Here is a 26,856-nt window from a genome sequence, read left to right on the forward strand (position 1 = left end):
CACACAAAGCCTGTGATCTCCATTACTCAGGCATCTCGCCTACATCCATTATGTACCAGAAAAGCTCATTAAAGTGTTCATGAGTCATGACTGCTCTCGGGATGAGACAGGCACACACACAACCATGGCCCTAACTATTATGAGGATGAGTCTCAGACCTCAGAAAAAAGAAATATTTGAAAAAATGACAATGTATATACAGTTGAAGTCGGAAGTTTACATACACTTAAGGTGGAGTCATTAAAACTTGTTTTTCAACCACTCCACAAATTTCTTGTTAACAAACTATAGTTTTAGCAAGTCAGTTAGGACATCTACTTTCTGCATGACACAAGTCATTTTTCCTACAATTGTTTACAGACAGATTATTTCACTTACAATTCACTGTATCACAATTCCAGTAGGTCAGAAGTTTACATACACTAAGTTGACGGTGCCTTGAAACAGCTTGGAAAATTCCAGAGAATTATGTCATGGCTTTAAAAGCTTCTGATAGGCTAATTGACATAATTTGAGTCAATTGGAGGTGTACCTGTGGATGCATTTCAAGGCCTAACTTCAAAGTCAGTGCCTCTTTGCTTGACATCATGGGAAAATAAAAAGAAATCAGCCAAGACCTTAGTATTGTAGACCTCCACAAGTCTGGTTCATTCTTGAGAGCAATTTCCAAACGCCTGAAGGTACCACGTTCATCTGTACAAACAATAGTACGCAAGTATAAACACCATTGGACCACACAGCCGTCATACCGCTCAGGAAGGAGACGCGTTCTGTCTCCTAGAGATGAACGTACTTTGGTGCGAAAAGTGCAAATCAATCCCAGAACAACAGCAAAGGTGCTGTGAAGATGCTGGAGGAAACAGGTACAAGATGCTGAAGATGCTGGAGGAAACAGGTACAAAAGTGTCTATATCCACAGTAAAATGAGGCCGCTCAGCAAGGAAGAAGCCACTGCTCCAAAACCGCCATAAAAAAGCCAGACTACGGTTTGCAACTGCACATGGGGACAAAGATCACACTTTTTGGAGAAATGTCCTCTGGTCTGATGAAACCAAAATTTAACTGTTTGGCCATAATGACCATTGTTATGTTTGGAGGAAAAAGGGGGAGCAAAAGAACATCATCCCAACCGTGAAGCACGGCAGTGGCAGCATCATGTTGTGGGGGTGCTTTACTGCAGGAGGGACTGGTGTCACGCCCTGACCATAGATTGCTTTGTATGTTTCTATTTTTTGTTTGGTCGGGGTGTGATGTGGGTGGGCATTCTATGTTTGTATGTCTATGTTTTCTATTTCTATTGTGTTTGGCCTGGTATGGTTCCCAATCAGAGGCAGCTGTCAATCGTTGTCTCTGATTGAGAACCATACTTAGGTAGCCTGTTTTCCCACTGAGTTGTGGGTGGTTGTTTTCTGTTTAGTGTTTTGTTGCACCTTGCAGAACTGTTCTTTTATCGGTTTGTTGTTTTTGTTCGAGTGTTCATATTTATTAAAAGTATTATGAATACTTATCACGCTGCACTTTGGTCCTCTTCTCCTTCTCCCGACGACAATCGAGACAACTTGTGCACTTCACAAAATAGATCATCATGAGGGAGGAAAATTATGTGGATATGTTGAAGCAACGTCTCAAGACATCAATCAGCCAAGTTAAAGCTTGGTCGCAAATGGGTCTTCCAAATGGACAATGACCCCAAGCATACTTCCAAAGTTGTGGCAAAATGGCTTAAGGACAGCAAAGTCAAGGTACTGGAGTGGCCATCACACAGCCCTGAAGTCAATCCTATAGAAAACTTGTGTGTGAGCAAGGAGGCCTACAAATCTGACTCAGTTACAACAGCTCTGTCTGTACTAATTTAGTTATTAAATATTAAATAACTATTAAATAACTCATATGGAATCATGTAAGTTCTAATGCACTTATCCTCTGCAGCAGAGTTAACTCTGGGTCTATTATTCTACAATGTAGAAAAAAGAAAAAAGAAAGACAAACCCTGGAATAAGTAGGTGTGTTCAATCTTTTGACCGGTACTGTATGTATATAAACTCAGTTTCTGTGAAGGGAGTAGTACACAGTGTTGTACGAGATCTTCAGTTTCTTGGCAATTTATCGCATGGAATAGCTTTCATTTCTCAGAACAAGAATAGACTGACGAGTTTCAGAAGAAAGTTCTTTGTTTCTGGACATTTTGAGCCTGTATTCGAAACCCACAAATGCTGATGCTACAGATACTCAACTAGTCTAAAGAAGGCCAGTTTTATTGCTTCTTTAATCAGCACAACAGTTTTCAGCTGTACTAACATAATTGCAAAAGGGTTTTCTAATGATCAATTAGCTTTTAAAATGATAAACTTGGATTAGCTAACACAACGTGCCATTGGAACACAGGAGTGATGGTTGCTGATAATGAGCCTCTGTACGCCTATGTAGATATTCCATAACAAATCTACCGTTTCCAGCTACAAATGTCATTTACAACATTAACAATGTCTACACTGTATTTATGATCAATATGATGCTATTTTAGTAAACAAAAAAATTGTTTTTCTTTCAAAAACCAGTGGAATCATGAACAGTGGTTTGCTCATCATGTTCGCCTGCGTCCCCCGGATATGCCTCTAACTCTGCCCTCCCGAGTCACAGGTCGAGGGCCGACCAGGAACAAACTAAACCAGCTCGCAGTCGGCTCAAGTAGGCAATAGAGACGCTGCTGTGTTTGCGAAATGCCGGACAAAACGCCATTTTAAAACGATCCCGCGACTCCTGCCGTGTCTACAGACACCCACACAAACAAAAAACGACACTCGGAGAATGAGTGCACAAGCTTATAGATATGTCAGTCAGTCAGGTGGGTCCGTCGGCAGAGACTTCGATTGCAATTGAAGGGCTCTGGCTAATATTACTTAGCCAGCTAGAAAGATGACGCAAGAAGCAAAAGCTAACGTTAAACGGAGCCTACCTCAGCAGGAGCAGAAAATACGCTACTAAATTCACACAATAACTTTGCTTTACAGAGAGTAGGCTACTGAGGAAGACAGTGATGATGTGGCGCTCAGTGGTGAGGCTGAGGCGGGACACAATGCATGCAGGAGGGAGGGAGCAGAGGGAAAGGTTAGTACAGTGGTTCCCAAACTGGAGGTCGTGGCCCCATGTGGGGACCCCTGAGAAAATCTGTACTAATTTTATCAAACAAGTTAGGAACTTTAACACATACGATATGTTTCATATATGAACATCTCCCATTGACCCATTTTTCCTTATAGGCCTTACATTAAAATGCAATAAACACGCAAACAATAGTTCCAAAAAATGTCCTACGTTTTCATTTCGTCGCTGATAAATGTGTCAGTGTGAATCATTTGTCATATTTCCATCCTTTCAGGGGTATAACATTACAATTGTGTAGCTAATATAGGCTGTGTGTTTGTAGATGGACTGCGGTGAATGAACCTACAGCAGCCAAGGTCATAATGGCTAGGGTTATTTATGCTTGATTTTGCTGTTCTCCAAACAGTATTTGAACGGGTTTTTTTATTGTATAGAAATGAAGTATATTAGTTTAAACTTTCCCCCAAAACTGCTGTGGGGGAACCTTCCCCACCCCCTTTTTGGAAAGTTGAAGCTCATTTACTGCATTTCTATATAATAAAAAAAACTTAAATACTGTTTGGAGAACAGCAAAAGCAAGCAAAAATAACCCTAGCCATTATGACCTTGGCTGCTGTAGGTTCATTCATCTCAGTCGATCTAATAACACTAAAACACAAACCGTGGTTACGGCCCTGCACACTACCACACACACACTCACGCAGGTCCACATACACACACAACCACTGCAGTTATGATCACATTGCTCTCTATTAGGTGGGCCTTGAGTTTGACATTTCTTTTAACTGTGATAAATTATCGTCCAGGTTCCAAACTACACATTCTATAATGATTCTTTCCCCAGTCCTTCTGTACCCGATAAAATAAAAACGAACCGTGACCCAAAAAACAAGGTGAATTTAGTGAATCTGTTAAATGTTTAATTAAAAAAAGATACTTTGTCAGTATCCACTTTGACACATACAGACAGACAAACGGACACACATGGACACAGCCCTTACCTGCGTGGGGGTCCCCAGTGACTGAAGGCAGGGGTTTCCTTTCCCTCTCCTTCCTCCCTCTCAGGTAGATCACTGAGAGCACACGCCAAGATGTTGTTAACCACTGTAATTGACCACTAATTGATTTTAATGTATTGTCCCTGTACGTTCACCTGTTCTGTATCTACACGCTGACTACTTCCTGCTGACCTCTTGCAAGAGAGGTTTCTGACCCCAAGGGTCTTTTCCCAGTTAGCAAAAGGTTAAACAGTGACTGAACACGTCGATTGGAACATGTGTTTTTCTGTTGCTCATTAGAAAAACTATATTTTGGTCTTGGAGGGGTGTTTCCTGACCGATTCTGGGTTTGGTTAATTATGTTTCTCCCCCATGAGACACTGTAGACGCGGAAACCTATTTCACTTCCTCAAAATCCCCAGAATGAATCGAAGACACCTCAAGAAATCGGTAATTCATTTTGGTGTTTTTGCAGAGGAAGTTTTAGTCGTGCAATTTTACATCTAACTAAGGTGTTTGATGCAGTATTTCTCAAGTTAAAAAAATGTGTGACGTGTTGTCTTATGTAAACAAAGTCGGAGCTGCTGGGCAGGTCTGTCTCACCGTCTATGCTATTGGATAGAGACCAATCACCACAGCTGATCACTCCATGTTAGTGGGCACATGGACATCAGATCAAAACCCAGCCTTCATTTACCTGGTGTGAGGCACAGATGTTCCTAACTCCGCTTTAGATGAGACTTTATAACCAAAATGATCCTATTTACACTTTGTAGTCTATTTTGACGCTAGAATAACTGTTTCTGACTCATAATGATGCCACATAGGCCGTTTTTAAAGGGATTCGTTGCTCTTTAAATAACAACCAGAGGTGATGGTGAATGTAGATTGTGTGTTGCTCTTTAAATAACAACCAGAGGTGATGGTGAATGTAGAATGTGTGTTGCTCTTTAAATAACAACCAGAGGTGATGGTGAATGTAGAATGTGTGTTGCTCTTTAAATAACAACCAGAGGTGATGGTGAATGTAGAATGTGTGTTGCTCTTTAAATAACAACCAGAGGTGATGGTGAATGTAGAATGTGTGTTGCTCTTTAAATAACAACCAGAGGTGATGGTGAATGTAGATTGTGTGTGTGTTGACTGTGGCTCTAAAGCGAGATCTGTTGTCCTACCAGTGTTGTCCTCCTCCCTGGCCCCTTCCTTCCCTCCCTCTCTCTCTCCTTCTCGCCTTCCCTCCCTCTCTCTCTCCTTCTCTCTCCTTCCCTCCCTCTCTCATTCTCTCCCCCTCTCTCTCCTTCTCTCTTCTTCCCTCCCTCTCTCTCTCTCCTTCCCTCCCTCTCTCTCTCTCCTTCCCTCCCTCTCTCTCTCTCCTTCCCTCCCTCTCTCTCTCTCTCCTTCTCTCCCTCTCTCTCGCTTCTTCTCTCCTTCTCTCCCCCCCTCTCTCTCTCTCCCCTGCTCTCCCTCTCTCTTCTTCCCTCCCTCTCTCTCTCCTTCCCTCCCTCTCTCTCTCCTTCTCTCTCCTTCCCTCCCTCTCTCATTCTCTCCCTCTCTCTCTCTTCTTCCCTCCCTCTCTCTCCTTCTCTCTTCTTCCCTCCCTCTCTCTCTCTCATTCCCTCCCTCTCTCTCTCCTTCCCTCCCTCTCTCTATCCTTCCCTCCCTCTCTCTATCCTTCCCTCCCTGTCTCTCTCCTTCCCTCCCTCTCTCTCTCCTTCCCTCCCTCTCTCTCTCCTTCCCTCCCTCTCTCTTTCCTTCTCTCCCTCTCTCTCTCGCTTTTTCTCTCCTTCTCTCCCTCTCTCTCTCCCTCTCTCTCATTCCCTCCCTCTCTCTCCTTCCCTCCCTCTCTCTCCTTCCCTCCCTCTCTCTCCTTCTCTCTTCTTCCCTCCCTCTCTCTCTCCTTCCCTCCCTCTCTCATTCTCTCCCTCTCTCTTCTTCCCTCCCTCTCTCTCCTTCTCTCTTCTTCCCTCCCTCTCTCTCTCTCTCCTTCTCTCCCTCTCTCTCGCTTCTTCTCTCCTTCTCTCCCCCTCTCTCTCTCTCCCCTTCTCTCTCCCTCTCTCTCTCTCTCTCTCTCTCTCTCTCTCTCTCTCTCTCTCTCTCTCTCGCTTCTTCTCCCCCTCTCTCTCCCCTTCTCTCCCTCTCTCTCTCCTTCCCTCCCTCTCTCTCTCCTTCCCTCCCTCTCTCTCTCCTTCCCTCCCTCTCTCTCTCTCATTCCCTCCCTCTCTCTCTCTCATTCCCTCCCTCTCTCTCTCCTTCTCTCCCTCTCTCCAACTGCCATTTACTCCTGAGGTGTTGACCTGTTGCACCCTCTACAACCACTGTGATTATTATTTGTCCCTGCTGGTCATCTATAAATGTTTGAACATCTTGAAGAACGATCTGGCCTAAATGACCATGTACTCTTATAATCTCCACCCGGCACAGCCAGGAGAGGACCGGCCACCTCTCAGAGCCTGGTTCCTCTCTAGTTTTCCTAGCCACCGTGCTTCTACATCTGCATTGCTTACTGTTTGGGGTTTTAAGCTGGGTTTCTGTATTTGTGACATCTGCTGATGTAAAAAGGGCTTTATAAATACATTTGATTTGAATCAGGTTTGTTAGTGCTACGGCAAAAACAAGTTGGGATACACTGTCCAATCCTGTATTTTCAGATCATGGTTCAGATATACTGTATGTATGACTGACTCAGGCAACGTCACTAGAGTCACTGCCTGCCATACCATCATGTTACCAGCAGAGGGGGCTCCAAGCCTACTAGAGAGCCAGAGAATGAGCAGATCAACTACATTTTTGAGAATTAATGTAATTACTACAGACAACTGTAATGACATGTAACTCTTACTCAACCCACTAAAGAGGAGACACTGTCTGACATAAATGACACTAAACAAGGTAGATTACATTCTATTCATTCTGTCATTACAAACTTTTATATTTTTTGGTTTTTGTGCATGTTTCCACCGAAAATAGCTTCTGGACTTCAGAAAAGCTTCCACTAAAAGGAAGAGGTGGCGTAAAAGAGACCGACGTATGGGCACCCTGACAAATAAATAATTTGCCTCTACCTTCCGTTCATTTGGTAAACGTACAGAACAAACTGAACAAGCTCCGGTCGAGACTATCCTATCAACGGGACCTGAAGAACTGTATTATCCTATGTTTCACGGAGTCGTGGCTGAACAAGGACATGGATAATATACAGTACCAGTCAAAAGTTTGTACATACCTACACATTCAAGGGTTTTTCTTTAATTTTACTATTTTCTACATTGTAGAATAATAGTGAAGACATCAAAACTATGACATACCACATAAGAAATCATGTAGTAAACAAAAAAGTGTTAAACAAATCAAAATATATTTTATATAGTAGCCACCCTTTGCCTTGATGACAGCTTTGCACACTCTTGGCATTCTCTCAACCAGCTTCATGAGGTAGTTACCTGGAATGCATTTCAATAAACAGTTGTGCCTTGTTAAAAGTTAATTTGTGGAATTTCTTTCCATCTTAATGCATTTGAGCCAATCAGTTGTGTTGTAACAAGGTAGGGTGGTATACAGAAGAAAGCTCTATTTAATACAAGACCAAGTCCATATTATGGCAAGAACAGCTCAAATAAGCAGAGAGAAACGACAGTCCATCATTACTTTAAGACATGAAGGTCAGTCAATCCGGAAAATGTCAAGAACTTTTAAAGTTTCTTCAAGTGCAGTCGCAAAAACCATCAAGCTCTATGATGCAACTGGCTCTCATGAGGACTGCCACAGGAAAGGAAGACCCAGAGTTAACTCTGCTGCAGAGGATAAGTTCATTAGAGTTAACTGCACCTCAGATTGCAGCCCAAATAAATGCTTCGCAGAGTTCAAGTAACAGACATCTCAATATCAACTGTTCAGAGGAGACTGCGTGAATCAGGCATTCATGGTCGAATTGCTGCAAAGAAACCACTACTAACGGACACCAATAAGAAGAAGAGACTTGCTTGGGCCAAGAAACTTGAGCCATGGACATTAGACCGGTGCAAATCTGTCCTTTGGTCTGATGAGTCGTAATGTGAGATTTTTGGCTCCAACCGCCATGTCTTTGTGAGACGCAGTGTAAGTGAACGGATGATCTCCGCATGTGTGGTTCCCACCGTGAAGCATGGAGGAGGTGGTGTGATGGTGCTTTGCTGGTGACACTGTCTGTGATTTATCTAGAACTCAAGGCACACTTAACCAGCAGTAGTGATACGCCATTCCAACTGGTTTGCGCTTAGTGGGACTATCATTTGTTTTTCAACAGGACAATGACACAAAACACATCTCCAGGCTGTGTAAGGGCTATTTTACCAAGAAGGAGAGTGATGGAGTGCTGCATCAGATGACCTGGCCTCCACAATCACCCGGCCCCTACTCAATTGAGATGGTTTGGGATGAGTTGAACTGCAGAGTGAAGGAAAAGCAGCCAACAAGTGCTCAGCATATGTGGGAACTCCTTCAAGACTGTTGGAAAAGCTGTCATCAAGGCAAAGTGTGGCTACTTTGAAGAATCTAAAATGTAAAATATATTTGGATTTGTTTAACACTTTTTTGGTTACTACATGATTCCATATGTGTTATTTCATAGTTTTGATGTCCTCACTATTATTCTACAATGTAGAAAATAGTAAAATAAAGGAAAACCCTTGAATGAGTAGGTGTGTCCAAGGACCCTGGGACTGAACACCTCCACCACACTGACCCTCAACACGGAGGGCCCTCAGGAGACTGAAAAGATTTGGCTTGGGCCCTCAGAACCTCAAAAGGTTCTACAGCTGCACCATCAAGAGAATCTTGACTGGCTGCATCACCGCTTGGTATGGCAACTGCTTGGCATACGACCGCAAAATACTACAGAGGGCAGTGTGTACGGCCCAGTACATCACTGGGGCAAAGCTTACTGCCATCCAGGACCTCTATACCAGGCGGTGTCAGAGGAAGGCACTAAAAATGGTCAAAGACTCCAGCCACCCTGGTCATAGACTGTTCTCTCTGCTACCGCACGGCACCGATGCACCAAGTGTGGAACCATCAGGACCCTGAAAAGCTTCTAACAGGTTCTAGTTAACCAAATAGCTACCCGGACTATCTGCATCGACCCTTTTTGCACTTTGACGCATCAGATACCTTGCTACTTCTGTTTATTATCTACCCTGTTGCCTTGTCAATTTATTCCTAGTTATATATACATATCTACCTCAATTACCTGGTACCCCTGCACATCGACTCGGTACTTGTACCAAATCAAATCAAATTTTATTTGTCACATACACATGGTTAGCAGATGTTAATGCAAGTGTAGCGAAATGCTTGTGCTTCTAGTTCCGACCATGTAGTAATATCTGACAAGTAATCTAACCTAACAATTTCACAACAACTACCTTATACTGCAAAATACTGCATAGTTTCCCAGGAACGCGAAGCGAGGCGGCCATCTCTGTCGGCGCCAGAATATAACCACGTTATCATTACTCATTGTGTATTTATTATTACGTGTTTTTACTTTTCTATTATTTCTCTATTTTCTTTCTCTCTGCATTGTTGGGAAGGCCCATAAGTAAGCATTTCACTGTTAGTCTACAGCTGCTGTTTACAAAGCATGTGACTAATATTTTTGGGATTGAGTGTTGGTATTGGTAAAACATTTAAACCAATATTGGTATTCCGAAGAAGAGCGGTACTAACTCTGTGTCTGTGAGGATGAGTTCTGATCTTCCGTTCCTGGAGTCTGAGTCCGCCTCGCTGTCCGCAGTCTCCACCCAGGAATTCACAGACTGACCTAGAGAGAGCTGATCAAAGAGGGCTCTGGACTCCAGCTTCTCCACAGTACCATCTCCACCTTCCTCCTCCACCTGTCAAGATGGCAAGACAAAATGGTTTCATCCTGTCCCCAGCCACACTCCCACCACCTTCTCCCTAAATAACAACGGTCAGCACTGTGAATGTATAGCAGTAACATGTTTAATATAATACTGACCCAATAACAATGGTCAGCACTGTGAATGTATAGCAGTAACATGTTTAATATAATACTGACCCAATAACAACGGTGGTCTTGAAGACAACATGAGAGACAGCTCAGCGTTCAACACCATAGTACCCTCAAAGCGCATCACTAAGCTAAGGATCCTGGGACTAAACACCTCCCTCTGCAACTGGATCCTGGACTTCCTGACGGGCCACCCCCAGGTGGTGAGGGTAGGTAGCAACACATCTGCCATGCTGATCCTCAACACTGGAGCCCCTCAGGGGTGTGTGCTCAGTCCCCTCCTGTACTCCCTTTCGCCCACGACTGCATGGCCAGGCACGACTCCAACACCATCATTATGTTTGCAGACGACACAACAGTGGTAGGCCTGATCACCGACAACAACGAGACAGCCTATAGGGAGGAGGTCAGAGACCTGGCCGGGTGGTGCCAGAATAACAACCTATCCCTCAACGTAACCAAGACTAAGGAGATTATTGTTGACTACAGGAAAAGGAGGACCGAGCATGCACCCATTCTCATCGACGGGGCTGTAGTGAAGCAGGTTGAGAGCTTCAAGTTCCTTGGTGTCCACATCACCAACAAACTAGAATGGTCCAAACACACCAAGACAGTCGTGAAGAGGGCACGACAAAGCGTATTCCCCCTCAGGAAACTAAAAAGATTTGGCATGGGTCCTGAGATCCTCAAAAGGTTCTACAGCTGCAACATCGAGAGTATCCTGACTGGTTGCATCACTGCCTGGTACGGCAATTGCTCGGCCTCCGAACGCAAGGCACTACAGAGGGTAGTGCGTACGGCCCAGTACATCACTGGGGCTAAGCTGCCTGCCATCCAGGACCTCTACACCAGGCGGTGTTAGAGGAAGGCCCTACAAATTGTCAAAGACCCCAGCCACCCCAGTCATAGACTGTTCTCTCTACTACCGCATGGCAAACGGTACCGGAGTGTCAAGTCTAGGACAAAAAGGCTTCTCAACAGTTTTTACCCCCAAGCCATAAGACTCCTGAACAGGTAATCAAATGGCTACCCGGACTATTTGCATTGTGTGCTCCCCCCAACCCCTCATTTACATTGCTGCTACTCTCTGTTTATCATATATGCACAGTCACTTTAACTATACATTCATGTACATATGTACATACTACCTCAATTGGCCTGACTAACCAGTGCTCCCGCACATTGGCTAACCGGGCTATCTGCATTGTGTCCCGCCACCCGCCAACCCCTCTTTACGCTACTGCTACTCTCTGTTCATCATATATGCATAGTCACTTTAACCATATCTACATGTACATACTACCTCAACCTACCTACCTAACCGGTGTCTGTATGCAGCCTCGCTACTTTTATAGCCTCGCTACTGTATATAGCCTCGCTACTGTATATAGCCTCGCTACTTTTATAGTCTCGCTACTGTTTTCACTATCTTTTTACTGTTGTTTTTATTTCTTTACTTACCTATTGTTCACCTAATACCTTTTTTGCACTATTGGTTAGAGCCTGTAAGTAAGCATTTCACTGTAAGGTCTACACCTGTTGTATTCGGCCAACGTGACAAATAAACTTTGATTTGATTTGAGAGATTGACTTAAGTCTGGTGTGTTCCAGCTGGGCTGGAGTAAAAGCCGGCACACACTGCTGCCCCCTGTTGGCCAGCACTGATGCAGAGGTGGAAGCCAGACATCTGTCGTCTGACTTGCCAAGGCACAATAATGCAGAGGAGTAGACAAAATGGTTTCATCCTGTCCCCAGCCACACTCCCACCACCTTCTCCCTAAATAACAACGGTCAGCACTGTGAATGTATAGCAGTAACATGTTTAATATAATACTGACCCAATAACAATGGTCAGCACTGTGAATGTATAGCAGTAACATGTTTAATATAATACTGACCCAATAACAACGGTGGTCTTGAAGACAACATGAGAGACAGCTCAGCGTTCAAATGTAATGGTAAAGGAAATGTAAAGGAACAACTGGAGCTATGTAGTCACAATATGTGCTTCAAGACCAACCTCGTCTGACTGAGAATGTTGTGCGTGTGTATATATATATATATCACCCTCTAAGTTTATTACTGGAGTACAATCCAACATCCCTCTCAGATCAAAAGAGAACTCTGGTGTCAAGACTACCTGGCTGTTTTACGCACACGCACACACACACAACGCTGGGCTAGGTTCTCTCTCTGTCTCTCTCACAGCCACAATACTTGTGGTGGCCTAGCCAAGCTCAGCCAGAGGTACTTAGGAGCTGTGTCCTTAGAACGCACTTAAGACATCCCGTGAAGCTGAGAGAGTACTTTAATCACTGCTCTCCCCTCAGACCATCCCGCCGACTCAGCGCCTTTCATCACGAAAAGGGGAGAAGGAGAGGAGCTCTTCCCAACACCCAGACCCCTCCCCCCGGACAATTTACAGTGAGAAATGTGCCGAGTCTAAAAACGTAATGGTACAATTAGTCTCATTTTTGGTGGATTTACGGCCGGCCGCCACTTTGACTCCCACGCACCGCCATTACATCTTTACTCAAATTCAAGGGTAATATGGGACAGGGAGTGGGGGGGGGGGGGGGGGAATAGAGATGAGAGAGAGAGGGAAATAACCTTAATGGCACAATTAGTCTCATTTCATTTTTGGTGGATTTACGGCTGACCGTCACTTTAATTCCCACGCGCCATCATTACCACTTTACTCAAATTCAAGGGTAATATGTGACAGGGAGTGGGGGAGGAAGGAAAGAGAAAGAAAAAGAAAGAGGAGAGAGCGAAAGAGAGGAGAGAAAGGAAAGAGAGAAAGAAAGAGAGAAATAGAGAAAGAAAGAAAGAAAGAAGAGAGAAAGAAAGAAAGAAAGAAAGAAAGAAAAGAAAGGAAACAGAGATAAAGAAAGAGAAGGGAGAGAAAGAAAGAGAGAGGAAGACAGGAGAGAGACAGAGAAAGAAAGACAGAGGGAGGTAGGTAGTGAGAGAGAGGGAGGGAGAAAGAAAGAAAGAGAAAGAAAGAAAGACAGAAGAGAGACAGAAAGAAAGACAGGGGGAGGGAGGTAGTGAGAGAGAGGGAGGGAGAAAGAAAGAGAGAAAGAGATAGGAAGACAGAAGAGAGACAGAGAAAGATATGATATGGAAAGATAGAGAGGGGGAGAGAGAGATGGGCGGGCTATGCATCACTTCTGTAGGGCTGCCTCGACAACTGTATTGATACCAGCACTTAATTAGTGTGCTTGCTTCAGCATCTATTCAGTCACTACAACTTACACTGAGTGGACGAAACATTAGGAACACTTGCTCTTTCCATGACAGACTGACCAGGTGAATCCAGGTGGTCTTCCCGTATTGATGTCACCTGTTAAATCCACTTTAATCAGTGAAGATGAAAGGACATCCAACCAACTTGACACAACTGTGGGAAGCATTGGAGCCAACATGGGGGCCAGCATCCCAGTGGAATGCTGGGACAAAAAGGGGTGCAACTCAATATTAGGAAGATGTTCCTAATGTTTTGTACATTCAGTGTATTTCACTACCGTAAAAACACTTTCAAACAAGCAGGTACACACATTTCTTTAGGAAAATGTACCTTAACTAGTGTTTGAAAAGTGCTTTAGAAACATACTGCGGTGTTGCTATTATTATTTTCACTGTCCTCGCTCTGTCCTCTGGAGCCCCAGGTCCCCAAGTCCCCTTTCCTCTGGAGCCCCAGGTCCCCAAGTCCCCTTTCCTCTGGAGCCCCAGGTCCCCAAGTCCCCTTTCCTCTGGAGCCCCAGGTCCCCAAGTCCCCTTTCCTCTGGAGCCCCAGGTCCCCAAGTCCCCTTTCCTGTCCTCTGGAGCCCCAGGTCCCCAAGTCCCCTTTCCTCTGGAGCCCCAGGTCCCCAAGTCCCCTTTCCTCTGGAGCCCCAGGTCCCCAAGTCCCCTTTCCTGTCCTCTGGAGCCCCAGGTCCCCAAGTCCCTTTTCCTCTGGAGCCCCAGGTCCCCAAGTCCCTTTTCCTCTGGAGCCCCAGGTCCCTTTTCCTCTGTCCTCTGGTGCCCCAGGTCCCCAAGTCCCCTTTCCTGTCCTCTGGAGCCCCAGGTCCCCAAGTCCCTTTTCCTCTGTCCTCTGGAGCCCCAGGTCCCCAAGTCCCTGTCCTCTGGAGCCCCAGGTCCCCAAGTCCCCTTTCCTCTGGAGCTCCACGTCCCCAAGTCCCTTTCCTCTGGAGCCCCAGGTCCCCAAGTCCCTTTTCCTCTGGAGCCCCAGGTCCCTTTTCCTCTGTCCTCTGGAGCCCCAGGTCCCCAAGTCCCCTTTCCTCTGGAGCCCCAGGTCCCCAAGTCCCTTTCCTCTGTCCTCTGGAGCCCCAGGACCCCAAGTCCCCTTTCCTCTGAAGCCCCAGGTCCCCAAGTTCTCTTTCCTCTGTCCTCTGGAGCCCCAGGTCCCCAAGTCCCCTTTCCTCTGGAGCCCCAGGTCCCCATGTCCCCTTTCCTCTGGAGCCCCAGGTCCCCATGTCCCCTTTCCTCTGAAGCCCCAGGTCCCCAAGTCCCCTTTCCTGTCCTCTGGAGCCCCAGGTCCCCAAGTCCCTTTTCCTCTGTCCTCTGGAGCCCCAGGTCCCCAAGTCCCTGTCCTCTGGAGCCCCAGGTCCCCAAGTCCCCTTTCCTCTGGAGCTCCACGTCCCCAAGTCCCCTTTCCTCTGGAGCCCCAGGTCCCCATGTCCCCTTTCCTCTGGAGCCCCAGGTCCCCAAGTCCCTTTTCCTCTGGAGCCCCAGGTCCCTTTTCCTCTGTCCTCTGGAGCCCCAGGTCCCCAAGTCCCCTTTCCTCTGGAGCCCCAGGTCCCCAAGTCCCTTTCCTCTGTCCTCTGGAGCCCCAGGACCCCAAGTCCCCTTTCCTCTGAAGCCCCAGGTCCCCAAGTTCTCTTTCCTCTGTCCTCTGGAGCCCCAGGTCCCCAAGTCCCCTTTCCTCTGGAGCCCCAGGTCCCCATGTCCCCTTTCCTCTGGAGCCCCAGGTCCCCATGTCCCCTTTCCTCTGAAGCCCCAGGTCCCCAAGTCCCCTTTCCTCTGAAGCCCCAGGTCCCCAAGTCCCCTTTCCTCTGGAGCCCCAGGTCCCCATGTCCCCTTTCCTCTGGAGCCCCAGGTCCCCAAGTTCTCTTTCCTCTGTCCTCTGGAGCCCCAGGTCCCCATGTCCCCTTTCCTCTGAAGCCCCAGGTCCCCAAGTCCCCTTTCCTCTGAAGCCCCAGGTCCCCAAGTCCCCTTTCCTCTGGAGCCCCAGGTCCCCATGTCCCCTTTCCTCTGGAGCCCCAGGTCCCCATGTCCCCTTTCCTCTGGAGCCCCAGGTCCCTTTTCCTCTGTCCTCTGGAGCCCCAGGTCCCCAAGTCCCCTTTCCTCTGGAGCCCCAGGTCCCCAAGTCCCCTTTCCTGTCCTCTGGAGCCCCAGGTCCCCAAGTCCCCTTTCCTTTGGAGCCCCAGGTCCCCAAGTCCCCTTTCCTGTCCTCTGGAGCCCCAGGTCCCCAAGTCCCCTTTCCTCTGAAGCCCCAGGTCCCCATGTCCCCTTTCCTCTGTCCTCTGGAGCCCCAGGTCCCCAAGTCCCCTTTCCTTTGGAGCCCCAGGTCCCCAAGTCCCCTTTCCTGTCCTCTGGAGCCCCAGGTCCCCAAGTCCCCTTTCCTGTCCTCTGGAGCCCCAGGTCCCCAAGTCCCCTTTCCTTTGGAGCCCCAGGTCCCCAAGTCCCCTTTCCTGTCCTCTGGAGCCCCAGGTCCCCAAGTCCCCTTTCCTGTCCTCTGGAGCCCCAGGTCCCCAAGTCCCCTTTCCTTTGGAGCCCCAGGTCCCCAAGTCCCCTTTCCTGTCCTCTGGAGCCCCAGGTCCCCAAGTCCCCTTTCCTCTGGAGCCCCAGGTCCCCAAGTCCCCTTTCCTTTGGAGCCCCAGGTCCCCAAGTCCCCTTTCCTTTGGAGCCCCAGGTCCCCAAGTCCCCTTTCCTGTCCTCTGGAGCCCCAGGTCCCCAAGTCCCCTTTCCTGTCCTCTGGAGCCCCAGGTCCCCAAGTCACCTTTCCTCGGTCCCTTCCACCTACAGCGACACACACAGAGGTGGCAACATTCACTCACACCAGTTCTGTAGGAGATGATACACTTACTAACAACACCTCACGTCTCTGCCATAGACATCAGCATTTTGGGACAATAATATATATATAAAATCATATATTTAAAATATATATATATACTGTAGTACTAAGCTATTTCATTATTCTTCAAAAAACTAAAACGAAATCCAGACGATTGCTTGCATTGGGAAAAGTTAAAAATAAATAAACAAGAAATAGACACAAAAAAGCTCAATCAAAAACACAAAGAAAACTTTTGATATGGTTGATTAAATGTGTGGATCATCCCTGTCAAATTCATATTCATTTGGGACAATGAAGTTGCATTGTATTGTATAAAAAACATCTCCCAAATCAAGTAAGTAAAGCCCCTGATCCCTCACGTACCACCAGTGGCTTGCGGATGCCCAGGTATACTGTTCCAGACGGAGCGTCATTCAGCACCTCCGTGGCCTGGGACAGGCTCACCGTGTCCAGATAGGTGTCGTTGACAAACACCAGCTGGTCCCCGGGGAGCATGTACCCATGGCGCTCTGCCACACTGCCGGGCACCAGGGAGCGGATGACGATGACCGAGCCTGCCCTGTCCAGAGGGTCCTGCAGAGGGCAACACAGGAAGTAGGAAGCCCGTTAGAGTCCATGGAGAGAGAGAGCAGGCGGAGATTCGTTTTTTATTCTTCTTATTGAGGGTGGGTCACTATTGAGACCAGGGTGTCATTTACAAGGGAGGCCTGTGAACATGAACACACACAATTTAATACACATCATGTTAGATAATACCAATACAATGAATACAACAAGATGAATCAAAACAAACAACTCTCACATATCACCTTCCTTAAACTCCATCTAAACAAGCAAGTCTAATTTAAATGTGAAGGCCATCCCATGAGCTGGGGCATAAAATCTAAAAGCATTTTCCCCCAGGTCAGTGGAGACCCACGGGACTTCCAGAAGCAGCCAGTCCCGAGAGCAGAGCTGAACATTTATGGATCTCCAATGTAAACGTTAAATGAGGTAGTATCTGAAGAACCGATTTATATACAAAAAGTAGCCAATGCTGGGCCCTTCTGGTAGTCAGAGATTCCCAGGCAACAGAACTATACAAAACACAGTGTAATAGACAATACAACGGTTTCAAAGGAACCCCGGTATGCCCTCTGTACCGGTACCGCCTGTATATCGTCTCGCTATTGTTATTTTACTGCTGCTCTTTAACTACTTGTTACTTTTATTTCTTATTCTTATTCGTATTTTTTTAACTGCATTGTTGGTTAGGGGCTTCTATGTAAGCATTTCACTGTTGTATTCGGCGCATGTGACTCATAAAATGTGATTTAATTTGAAAACAGGCTGTTGCATGCATGTAGATTACATCACCATAATCAGGTAGTGGGAGAAGCATTGCTTGAACAATCTTCCTTCTACTTTCCAAAGTGAGGCATGATTTATTTCTATAAAAGAAACCAATCTTAACTCAGCCTTTTTGTCAATTTTTCAACGCGTGTTTTAAAAGAGAGTTTATCGGCAATCCAAGTACTTATAAATGGGGAACTTTGTCAATTTGGGCTCCCTTCAATGTGCAAATATGCAGGTCACTATTATGAGACCTAGAGAACAACATAAACTTGGTTTTATTAGCATTTAGCACTAGTTTAAGATTAGTGATTTTTTTATTGAGTCAAATCCATGCTGAAGGTCATTAATGGCACAGGAGTAAATAGCTATAGGATCCACAGAGATGAATGTTACAGGTTTTAACAGACAGACCAATATTATCTACAGAAACAGTGATGAGAACAGGGCCCAAAAACTTTTCATAATATTGAGGAAACTAGAATTGATGCTATCAGTAAGCACACATTGTGTCCTGTCCGTTAGATAGCTCTTGAACCAATTGTAACATGCCTGATCTACACCTATTTCAGACAACCTTTGAACAAGTAAGAAATGGTCAACCGTATCAAACACCTTGGACAGGTCAATAAATAAAGCAGCACGTAGTTTTTTTATTGTCTAAAACATATAACACATCATCTACGACAGGGATGGGCAACTCCAGTCCTCAGGGGCCGGAGAGATGTCACACTTTGTCCACATCCCTAGAAAACACAGCTGATTAAACTAATTGCATTCTAAACTGAAGATCATGATTAGTTGATTATTGGATTGAGGTGTGTTAGCTGGGACTGGGGCAAAAGCCCCAATCAGGCCCCTGACGCCTGGAGTTGCCCGTCTCTGATCTAAGAGTGTAGACGCTGAAACAGTGCTATGTTCAGGTCTAGCACCAGTCTGGTGCTGATTAAGTATATCATGAGAAGTTTAAAAATATATAAACAGGACTCTAAAACAAGGCAAGATAGCTTGGAAATTGGACCGTAGTTATCCAAGTCAGAAGGATGGAGAACAGGGGGAGAAGAAGAGAGAGTGATAGCGAGAGGAAGAAAGAAAGAGAGGAGAGTGAAAGAATGAGAGACATAGACAAAGAACGAGAGAGTCACAAGCACACACACAGTCACAAGCATGTTGACACTCACATGTTGACACTGACAAACAGTAAGGCACACGCACGTGGAGAAGAAACAGCATTTACAGAAAAGATGTCTCTGGGTCTTTCTTTCACACAAAATGTGACAGGTTTCTGACGGGTCACTTCGCTAACAGTAACCACTTTAGTAACATGAGTCGTGTCCTTGAACAGTCTATAGCCAATAAAGCAAAGGAGGTGAATGGAGCTGATCTAGGAAGAAAAAGTTGCTCTGTGTGTGTGCGTGCGTGTGTTCGTGCGTGCATGCACACGTCCTGTGTGTGTGTGTGTGTGTTTGTGTGTGTGGCTACGTTCATGTGTGTGTGTGTGTGTGTGTGCGTGCGGCTCACTACAGCATCAGTATAGGAATGTAACAGGATAAGGCTTGGCACTGCCAAACAAAACGAAGTCAGAAATCACCTGAAAGCAAAACACAGGCCATTCCATGGAGCCTCGAGACCTTCTGGGAACACTCCTTAGTTCCTATTAGCCACCGATGTGTTATGAGTTCATTGTGCATTTATATGGGCTGCTATAAGGAGCTATGAGCTGTAATGACTGCTCACAGCAAGTCTTATGATGCTCTTGGCTACACCTTCTTCATGTGATGTACTATGAATGCAAATGGTATGCATTGAAAGTGTCAAGGTGGGAATGCATCAAACCCACACGTTTTCTATCAGACCTGGGTCGAAAACAGTTTTTGTGATCTTTGATATAGGCCTAGCTTGCCGCAGCGTAATGCAACCAATGGAATAGCCCCAAAAGTGTTTGTTTTTATTTTATTTATCCGTTATTTTACCAGGTAAGTTGACTGAGAACACGTTCTCATTTGCAGCAACGACCTGGGGAATAGTTACAGGGGAGAGGAGGGGGATGAATGAGCCAATTGTAAACTGGGGATTATTAGGTGACCGTGATGGTTGAGGGCCAGATTGGGAATTTAGCCAGGACACCGGGGTTAACACCCCTACTCTTACGATAAGTGCCATGGGATCTTTAATGACCTCAGAGAGTCAGGACACCCGTTTAACGTCCCATCCGAAAGACGGCACCCTACACAGAGCAGTGTCCCCAATCACTGCCCTGGGGCATCGGGATCTTTGTTTAGACCAGAGGAAAGAGTGTCTCCTACTGGCCCTCCAACACCACTTCCAGCAGCATCTGGTCTCCCATCCAGGGACTGACCAGGACCAACCCTGCTTGGCTTCAGAAGCAAGCCAGCAGTGGTATGCAGGGTGGTATGCTGCTGGCGTGCAAAACCCACTAAGATAAATGAAGCAAACCTAAACTATTTAAAAGAAAAACACTTTCCCCACCCAGGTCTGGGTTGCTTGCTAGCCTGGTCCTATGCTGAGCCATGGGGAAGTTGAGAACACTAGCAGAAAGCACTGCTCGCTCCATCACCATGCTACAGAGAGTTAGGTACATTTATGGAATGGCCAAACACAGCCACACATCCCCTCTCAGGCCAAGTGTCACTGGTATCAATCACGGCCTGGACAGCCTGCGCCATAAAACTGTAATTCAGCACCAATTTAATGCCTCACAATATATTAGACGACCCATATGGGCAGCTTTTTATGTGACGAGCACCGATATAAAAGTGATTAACAAGTGGTTATTTATATAAAAACTATACAAGTGTAATTAGTGGGGAGAGTCAGGTACCAATATGGGAAGACAGAAGTCATTACCATCATCCATGGAAGCAGCAGAGAAAGGGAGTGAGTGAGTGAGTGAGTGAGTGAGTGTGTGTGTGTGTGTGTGTGTGTGTGTGTGTGTGTGTGTGTGTGTGTGTGTGTGTGTGTGTGTGTGTGTGTGTGTGTGTGTGTGTGTGTGTGTGTGTGTGTGTGTGTGTGTGTGTGTGTGTGTGTGTGTGTGTGTGTGTGTGTGTGTGTGCGTGTGTGTGTGCGTGTGTTTGTTTGTGTTTGTGTGTTTGGTTGCAGCTCAATGGGAGTCACGTTCGGGACGCACACACACGCACACACGCACTTGCACAAGCCTGCACACATGTATGTGCTGCGTGCCAAGCAACCTGGTTCCAGAGTGGCCTCATCTAGATGTGACTCCACTGATTTATTATTTTATTTAACCAGGTAGGCCAGTTGAGAACAAGTTCTCATTTACAACTGCGACCTGGCCAAGATAAAGCAAAGCAGTGCGACACAAACAACAACACAGAGTTACACATAAACAAACGTACAGTCAATAACACAATAGAAAGATATATGTACAGTGTGTGCAAATGTAGAGCTCCTTTAAGGAGGAAACTGATAGCTCCTTTAAGGAGGAAAAATGTCCCACCTAGCTATCTGAAGATGAATGCACTAACTGTAAGTGGCTCTGGATAAGAGCGTCCGACTCAAATGTAAAATGTAAGTGACACGGTCTCTACTATGCAATTCGTCAGATAATAAAAGGTCAAGCCCTAACCACATAGCTAGGATCAGAATGCCCTACCCGGAAGTTTAACTGTAACCATTTGGAGAAGAAAAATAGATATCTGACCCCCGGTCAAAGATTAGGGGGGACCTTTGGGGCACAGGGCTGAGAGGGCAGCTCTAGGCCTCTAATGGAGAGAGGGTGCACTAAACACACACACAGAGCTATTGTACTAAATGTTTACTTGTTCAATGAATAGGAAGAAGGGGAAAAGAGAACACATGTCAGTAGTCAGTAGTTACTGTATTTCTGTTATCCTGTTTATCACTCTGAACAACTTAGTAGTTAATAGTTACTGTATTTCTGTTATCATGTTTATCACTCTGAACAACTTAGTAGTTACTGTATTTCTGTTATCCTGTTTATCACTCTGAACAACTTAGTAGTTAATAGTTACTGTATTTCTGTTATCATGTTTATCACTCTGAACAACTTAGTAGTTAGTAGTTACTGTATTTCTGTTATCCTGTTTATCACTCTGAACAACTTAGTAGTTAATAGTTACTGTATTTCTGTTATCATGTTTATCACTCTGAACAACTTAGTAGTTAGTAGTTACTGTATTTCTGTTATCCTGTGTATCACTCTGAACAACTTAGTAGTTAATAGTTACTGTATTTCTGTTATCCTGTTTATCACTCTGAACAACTTAGTAGTTACTGTATTTCTGTTATCATGTTTATCACTCTGAACAACTTAGTAGTTAATAGTTACTGTATTTCTGTTATCCTGTTTATCACTCTGAACAACTTAGTAGTTAATAGTTACTGTATTTCTGTTATCATGTTTATCACGCTGAACAACTTAGTAGTTAGTAGTTACTGTATTTCTGTTATCCTGTTTATCACTCTGAACTTAGTAGTTACTGTATTTCTGTTATCCTGTTTATCACTCTGAACTTAGTAGTTACTGTATTTCTGTTATCCTGTTTATCACTCTGAACAACTCAGGAGTTACAGTATTTCTGTTATCCTATTTATCTCACTCTGAACAATTCAGTAGTTAGTCATTACTGTATTTCTGTTATCCTGTTTATCACTCTGAACAACTCAGTAGTTACAGTATTTCTGTTATCCTGTTTATCTCACTCTGAACAATTCAGTAGTTAGTCATTACTGTATTTCTGTTATCCTGTTTATCACTCTGAACAACTCAGTAGTTACAGTATTTCTGTTATCCTGTTTATCACTCTGAACAACTCAGGAGTTACAGTATTTCTGTTATCCTGTTTATCACTCTGAACAACTCAGGAGTTACAGTATTTCTGTTATCCTGTTTATCACTCTGAACAACTCAGTAGTTACAGTATTTCTGTTATCCTGTTTATCACTCTGAACAACTCAGGAGTTACAGTATTTCTGTTATCCTGTTTATCACTCTGAACAACTCAGTAGTTACAGTATTTCTGTTATCCTGTTTATCACTCTGAACAACTCAGTAGTTACAGTATTTCTGTTATCCTGTTTATCACTCTGAACAACTCAGGAGTTACAGTATTTCTGTTATCCTGTTTATCTCACTCTGAACAATTCAGTAGTTAGTCATTACTGTATTTCTGTTATCCTGTTTATCACTCTGAACAACTCAGTAGTTACTGTATTTCTGACGGTGCTATTCTTTTTTTTTGCAACATGAAATCACTATCAGTTAGCATGTGGAACATTCAGGGACAATGGAGTTCAACAAAACATGACATCATTCTGCAGGAGACATGGTGTAAGGCTGACATTGTCACTCACTGTTGCTCAGGCTACAGAAAGGTAATTGTGCCATCACAGAAACACAGCTCTGTCAATAGAGGCAGAGACTCTGGAGGACTGATCATTTGGTAAAAATCTGAACTACAAAATCTAATTGATCCCCTCAAAATTGGTAAATATCACATTTGGTTAAAACTGAAAAAATAACTTGTACTGACAGAAAAATGTGTTCCTTTGCTCAATATATATACCCCCCTCAGAATCCCCATATCACTCAAAGGAGATCTTCCCCACCCTTGAGGAAGAGACGTGCCATTTCCAGGCCCAGGGAAATGTGCTCATCTGTGGGGACACAAATGCGCTCATAGGAACACTACCTGATCTAACGACCACAAGAGGTGACAGCTTTATTACAGGCCATTGTCACGATGTTCGTAGTAATGATCGGACCAAGGCGAGTTGAGTTCCACATAATTTTAATGAAAGTGAAACTTAAGCAAATACAAAAAAACGAAATAAAGAACAAACGAACCGTGATGACAATGCAGTGCTAAACAGGCAACTACACAGAAACAATATCCCAAACCACAGGTGGAAAAAATGCAACTTAAGTATGATCCCCAATTAGAGACAATGATTACCTCTAATTGGGAATCATACACAAACACCAACATAGAAAAATAAACCTAGAACCCCACACAGAAATAATAAACTAGACTAAACACCCCTAGTCACGCTCTGACCTACTCTACCATAGAAAATACAGGCTTTCTATGGTCAGCACATGACAGCCATACTGTTTCTAACTGTCTTCATCTCCCCTATAGAAACAACAGTAACAGCACCATCAACAAAAACAGAAGGGATCTGTTGCAGCTCTGTCAAAGCCTGGGTCTGTATTTTGTCAATGGTAGGTTACATTGTGACTCTATGGGGAGATTCACCTATTGCTCACCTCTTGGCCACAGCACAGTAGACTATATGCTCACAGACATTGACCCTTTCTCTCTCAGCTCATTCCCTGTCAAGCCACTAACACCTCTGTCTGATCACAGCCAAATTACGTTGTTCCTCAAAAGAACAGACATGGAAACAACCAGACATTCACAGCCCAGTAATCTGTACAACATCAGAAATTCATACAGATGGGCCCAAAACAGCACAGAACAATACCAGAAAGCAACCTGGAACCAAAATATCCAAACACTCTTAGATAACTTTCTGGATACCACATTCACTCACAGTAAAGAAGGCATGAATCTAGCAGTACAAAACATCAACTATATATTCAGGCAAACGGCAAAAGAAGCAAACCTGAAACTGATAAAAAACAAACCAAAAAAGATCACAGATGACAACTGGTTTGATGCCGATTGTAAAACTATAAGGAAAAAAACTTAGAACCAAAATCACAGGAATCCCAAATAATCATGAATTACGCCTTAATTACTGAGACTTTAAAACTCTATAAACGTGCACTCACAACCAAAAAAATCACAGGACAACAGCAAGCAGCTGACACTAATTGAGCAGCCCATAAACACAAACAACTTCTGTCAAAATTGGAAAAAAATTCAATAATCGAAACTAGAAGAATTAGCGACACAAAATGTTGACATATGGACAGCCCATTTTAAAACACTGTACAACACCGTTCAAATTGATGCAAACGCAGAACAATTGAATGGATTAGAAAAAGCTATAAAGGACAATCAAAATCCATTGGACTCTCCAATTACTGACCAGGAGCTCTATAAGAAACTTCAGGCTCTCAAATTTAAAAAAGCATGCAGACCTGATGGCATCCTAAATGAGATGCTCAAACTCACTAGTGCAAAATGTCAAATTGGCTATATTAAAACTGTTTAATTTGATCCTGAGTGTAGGTTGTTTCCCTGACATCTGAAATCAAGGACTCATAACCCCAATATATTTAAGAACAGAGAGAAGCATTTGTGTGAACAGTAACCTGGGGAAGGATTTCTGTAGTATTATAAATGTAAGAGTTCTAAACTTCCTTAATAAGCACAATGTTTTGAGTAAAAGACCAATTAGATTTATACCAAAACATTGCACAACCGATCATATTTACACCCTACACACCCTGATAGATAAACATGTCCACCAAAATAATACCAAAAGGTATGCTTGCTTTATCGACTTCCAAAAAGCATTTGATTCTATTTGGCATACAGCACTGTTCTACTAAGTTATTGAAAGTGGTGTATGGGGTAAAACATAAGACATAATTCAATCAATGTATACTGACAATACGTGCAGCAACACTTCGCCAGGGTTGCAATCTGAGCCCTGCACTCTTCAATATTTACATCAACGAATTGGCCACTATTCTAGAAAAATCCTCAGCCCCTGGTGTTAGTCTCCATAATTCAGAAGTTAAATGCCTACTCTTCACAGATAACCTGTGTGCCTGCTGTCACCCACAGCACATGGCCTACAGCAGAGCCTGGACCTGCTAGAGCAGTACTGCCAGACCTGTTTACTCCAGCAAGACTAAAATAATGATTTTCCAGAGAAGATCCAGATCAGGGAATTAGACCAAAGTTCTCAATTGGTACAAAATATATAGAGTACTGCACACATTACAATTATTTAGGTTTAAACATAAGCTAAAATGTACACCTTAATGAGGCTGTGAATGAACAGAGAGAAAGCACGCAGGGCATTGTACGCCATTAAAAAACAAATTCAAATTTAAATACCTATTAATAGTTGGCTAAAACGAATTGACTTGCAAATCAAGATTTCACACAATGGGACAAACACCCAATTGAAAGCCTGCATATAGAGTTTTGTAAGATTCTCCTACATGTCCAGAGGAAACTACTGACAATGCATTCAAGGCAGAATTAGTAATAAGAAAACTCAAAACATAGCAATTCAGTTTTGGAAACATCTCAAATGCAGTGACCCCCTCTCATATCACTACCAAGCCCTGCAATGCCAAGAGCTGAGCAAAGAAAATAGTCCCCTCATCCAGCTGGTCCTGGGGCTGAGTTCACAAACTTGTTCTACTAACACATTGAAGCCTCAGGACCAGAACATCCAATCAATCAGAATAAACCAAATTACAACACAGTCAAAACAAAACTACATTGCTTATTGGGAAACACAAGCACAAGCACAGAGCAAAATGCAGTGCTATCTGGCCCTAAATCGACAGCACACCGTGGCTAACTATTTGACCATGGTTACTGATCAAAACCTTAGAAAAACCTTGACAAAATACAGGCTCAGTGAGCACAGCCTTGCCATTGAGAAGGGTAGACACAGGAAAATCGGGCTCCCTGTAGAGGAAAGGCTGTGCAACCACTGCACAACAGCAGAACCCGGGACAGAGCTGCATTTCCTGAAAAAATGTCAAAAATATAAAACAATTAGAGTGTTATTTCCTCAAATTTGAAACCCTTATTCAAGGTTTCAAAGACCTCTCTGATGAGAGTAGGCTACCCGTCCTGTTGGGGGAGGACGCAGAGAGCTGTGGGTTGGCAGCGCACAACATTGCTGCCTGCCACAAGATGAGGGACAGTGTCTGACAGACCAACTAACCTGAACATGACCTCTGTGCTTATTGTTATTATTCAATGTATGGTTATTTTGACCCATGATTATATTTGTTACCGTTGTCCCATTGACAATATTGATTATTATTATTTTAATTATTTTAATATTGTACATTTCCAAAGTATGCTTTGGCAATATGTATATTGTTACGTCATGCCAATAAAACAAATTGAATTGAAATTGAAAGAGAGAGGTGAGAGCGAGAGTTGAGAGACGTGAGAGAGAGAGGTGAGAGATGTGAGAGAAGAGCGAGCGTGAGAGAGGTGAGAGCAAAACACGTGAGAGAGGTGAGCGCAAAACACGTGAGAGAGGTGAGAGCAAGAGATGTGAGAGAGGTGAGAGAGAGACAGAGAGAGAGAGTTGAGAGAGGATTTAGGAGAAGAGGAGAACTGAGGCCTGCTGGAAAGGAGAACACAAACACTGGGATC

At 44.4% G+C, this 26,856-nt stretch overlaps 1 protein-coding gene across 1 annotated transcript in view; it reads right to left on the reverse strand.

Annotated features, from left to right (window-relative positions):
* LOC139539529 (inaD-like protein) overlaps nt 1–26,856 on the reverse strand; it is a 269,424-nt gene that overhangs the window by 175,726 nt on the left and 66,842 nt on the right. The window contains exons 17-19 of the mRNA XM_071342573.1: nt 16,559–16,768; nt 9,807–9,973; nt 4,107–4,178 (exon numbers count right to left, since the gene is read on the reverse strand). Coding sequence (XP_071198674.1) covers nt 4,107–4,178; nt 9,807–9,973; nt 16,559–16,768 — 449 coding nt within the window. The remainder of the gene's footprint in view (nt 1–4,106; nt 4,179–9,806; nt 9,974–16,558; nt 16,769–26,856) is intronic.

This window comes from Salvelinus alpinus, chromosome 15 (assembly GCF_045679555.1).
Source record: "Salvelinus alpinus chromosome 15, SLU_Salpinus.1, whole genome shotgun sequence".
Taxonomy (NCBI): domain Eukaryota; kingdom Metazoa; phylum Chordata; class Actinopteri; order Salmoniformes; family Salmonidae; genus Salvelinus; species Salvelinus alpinus.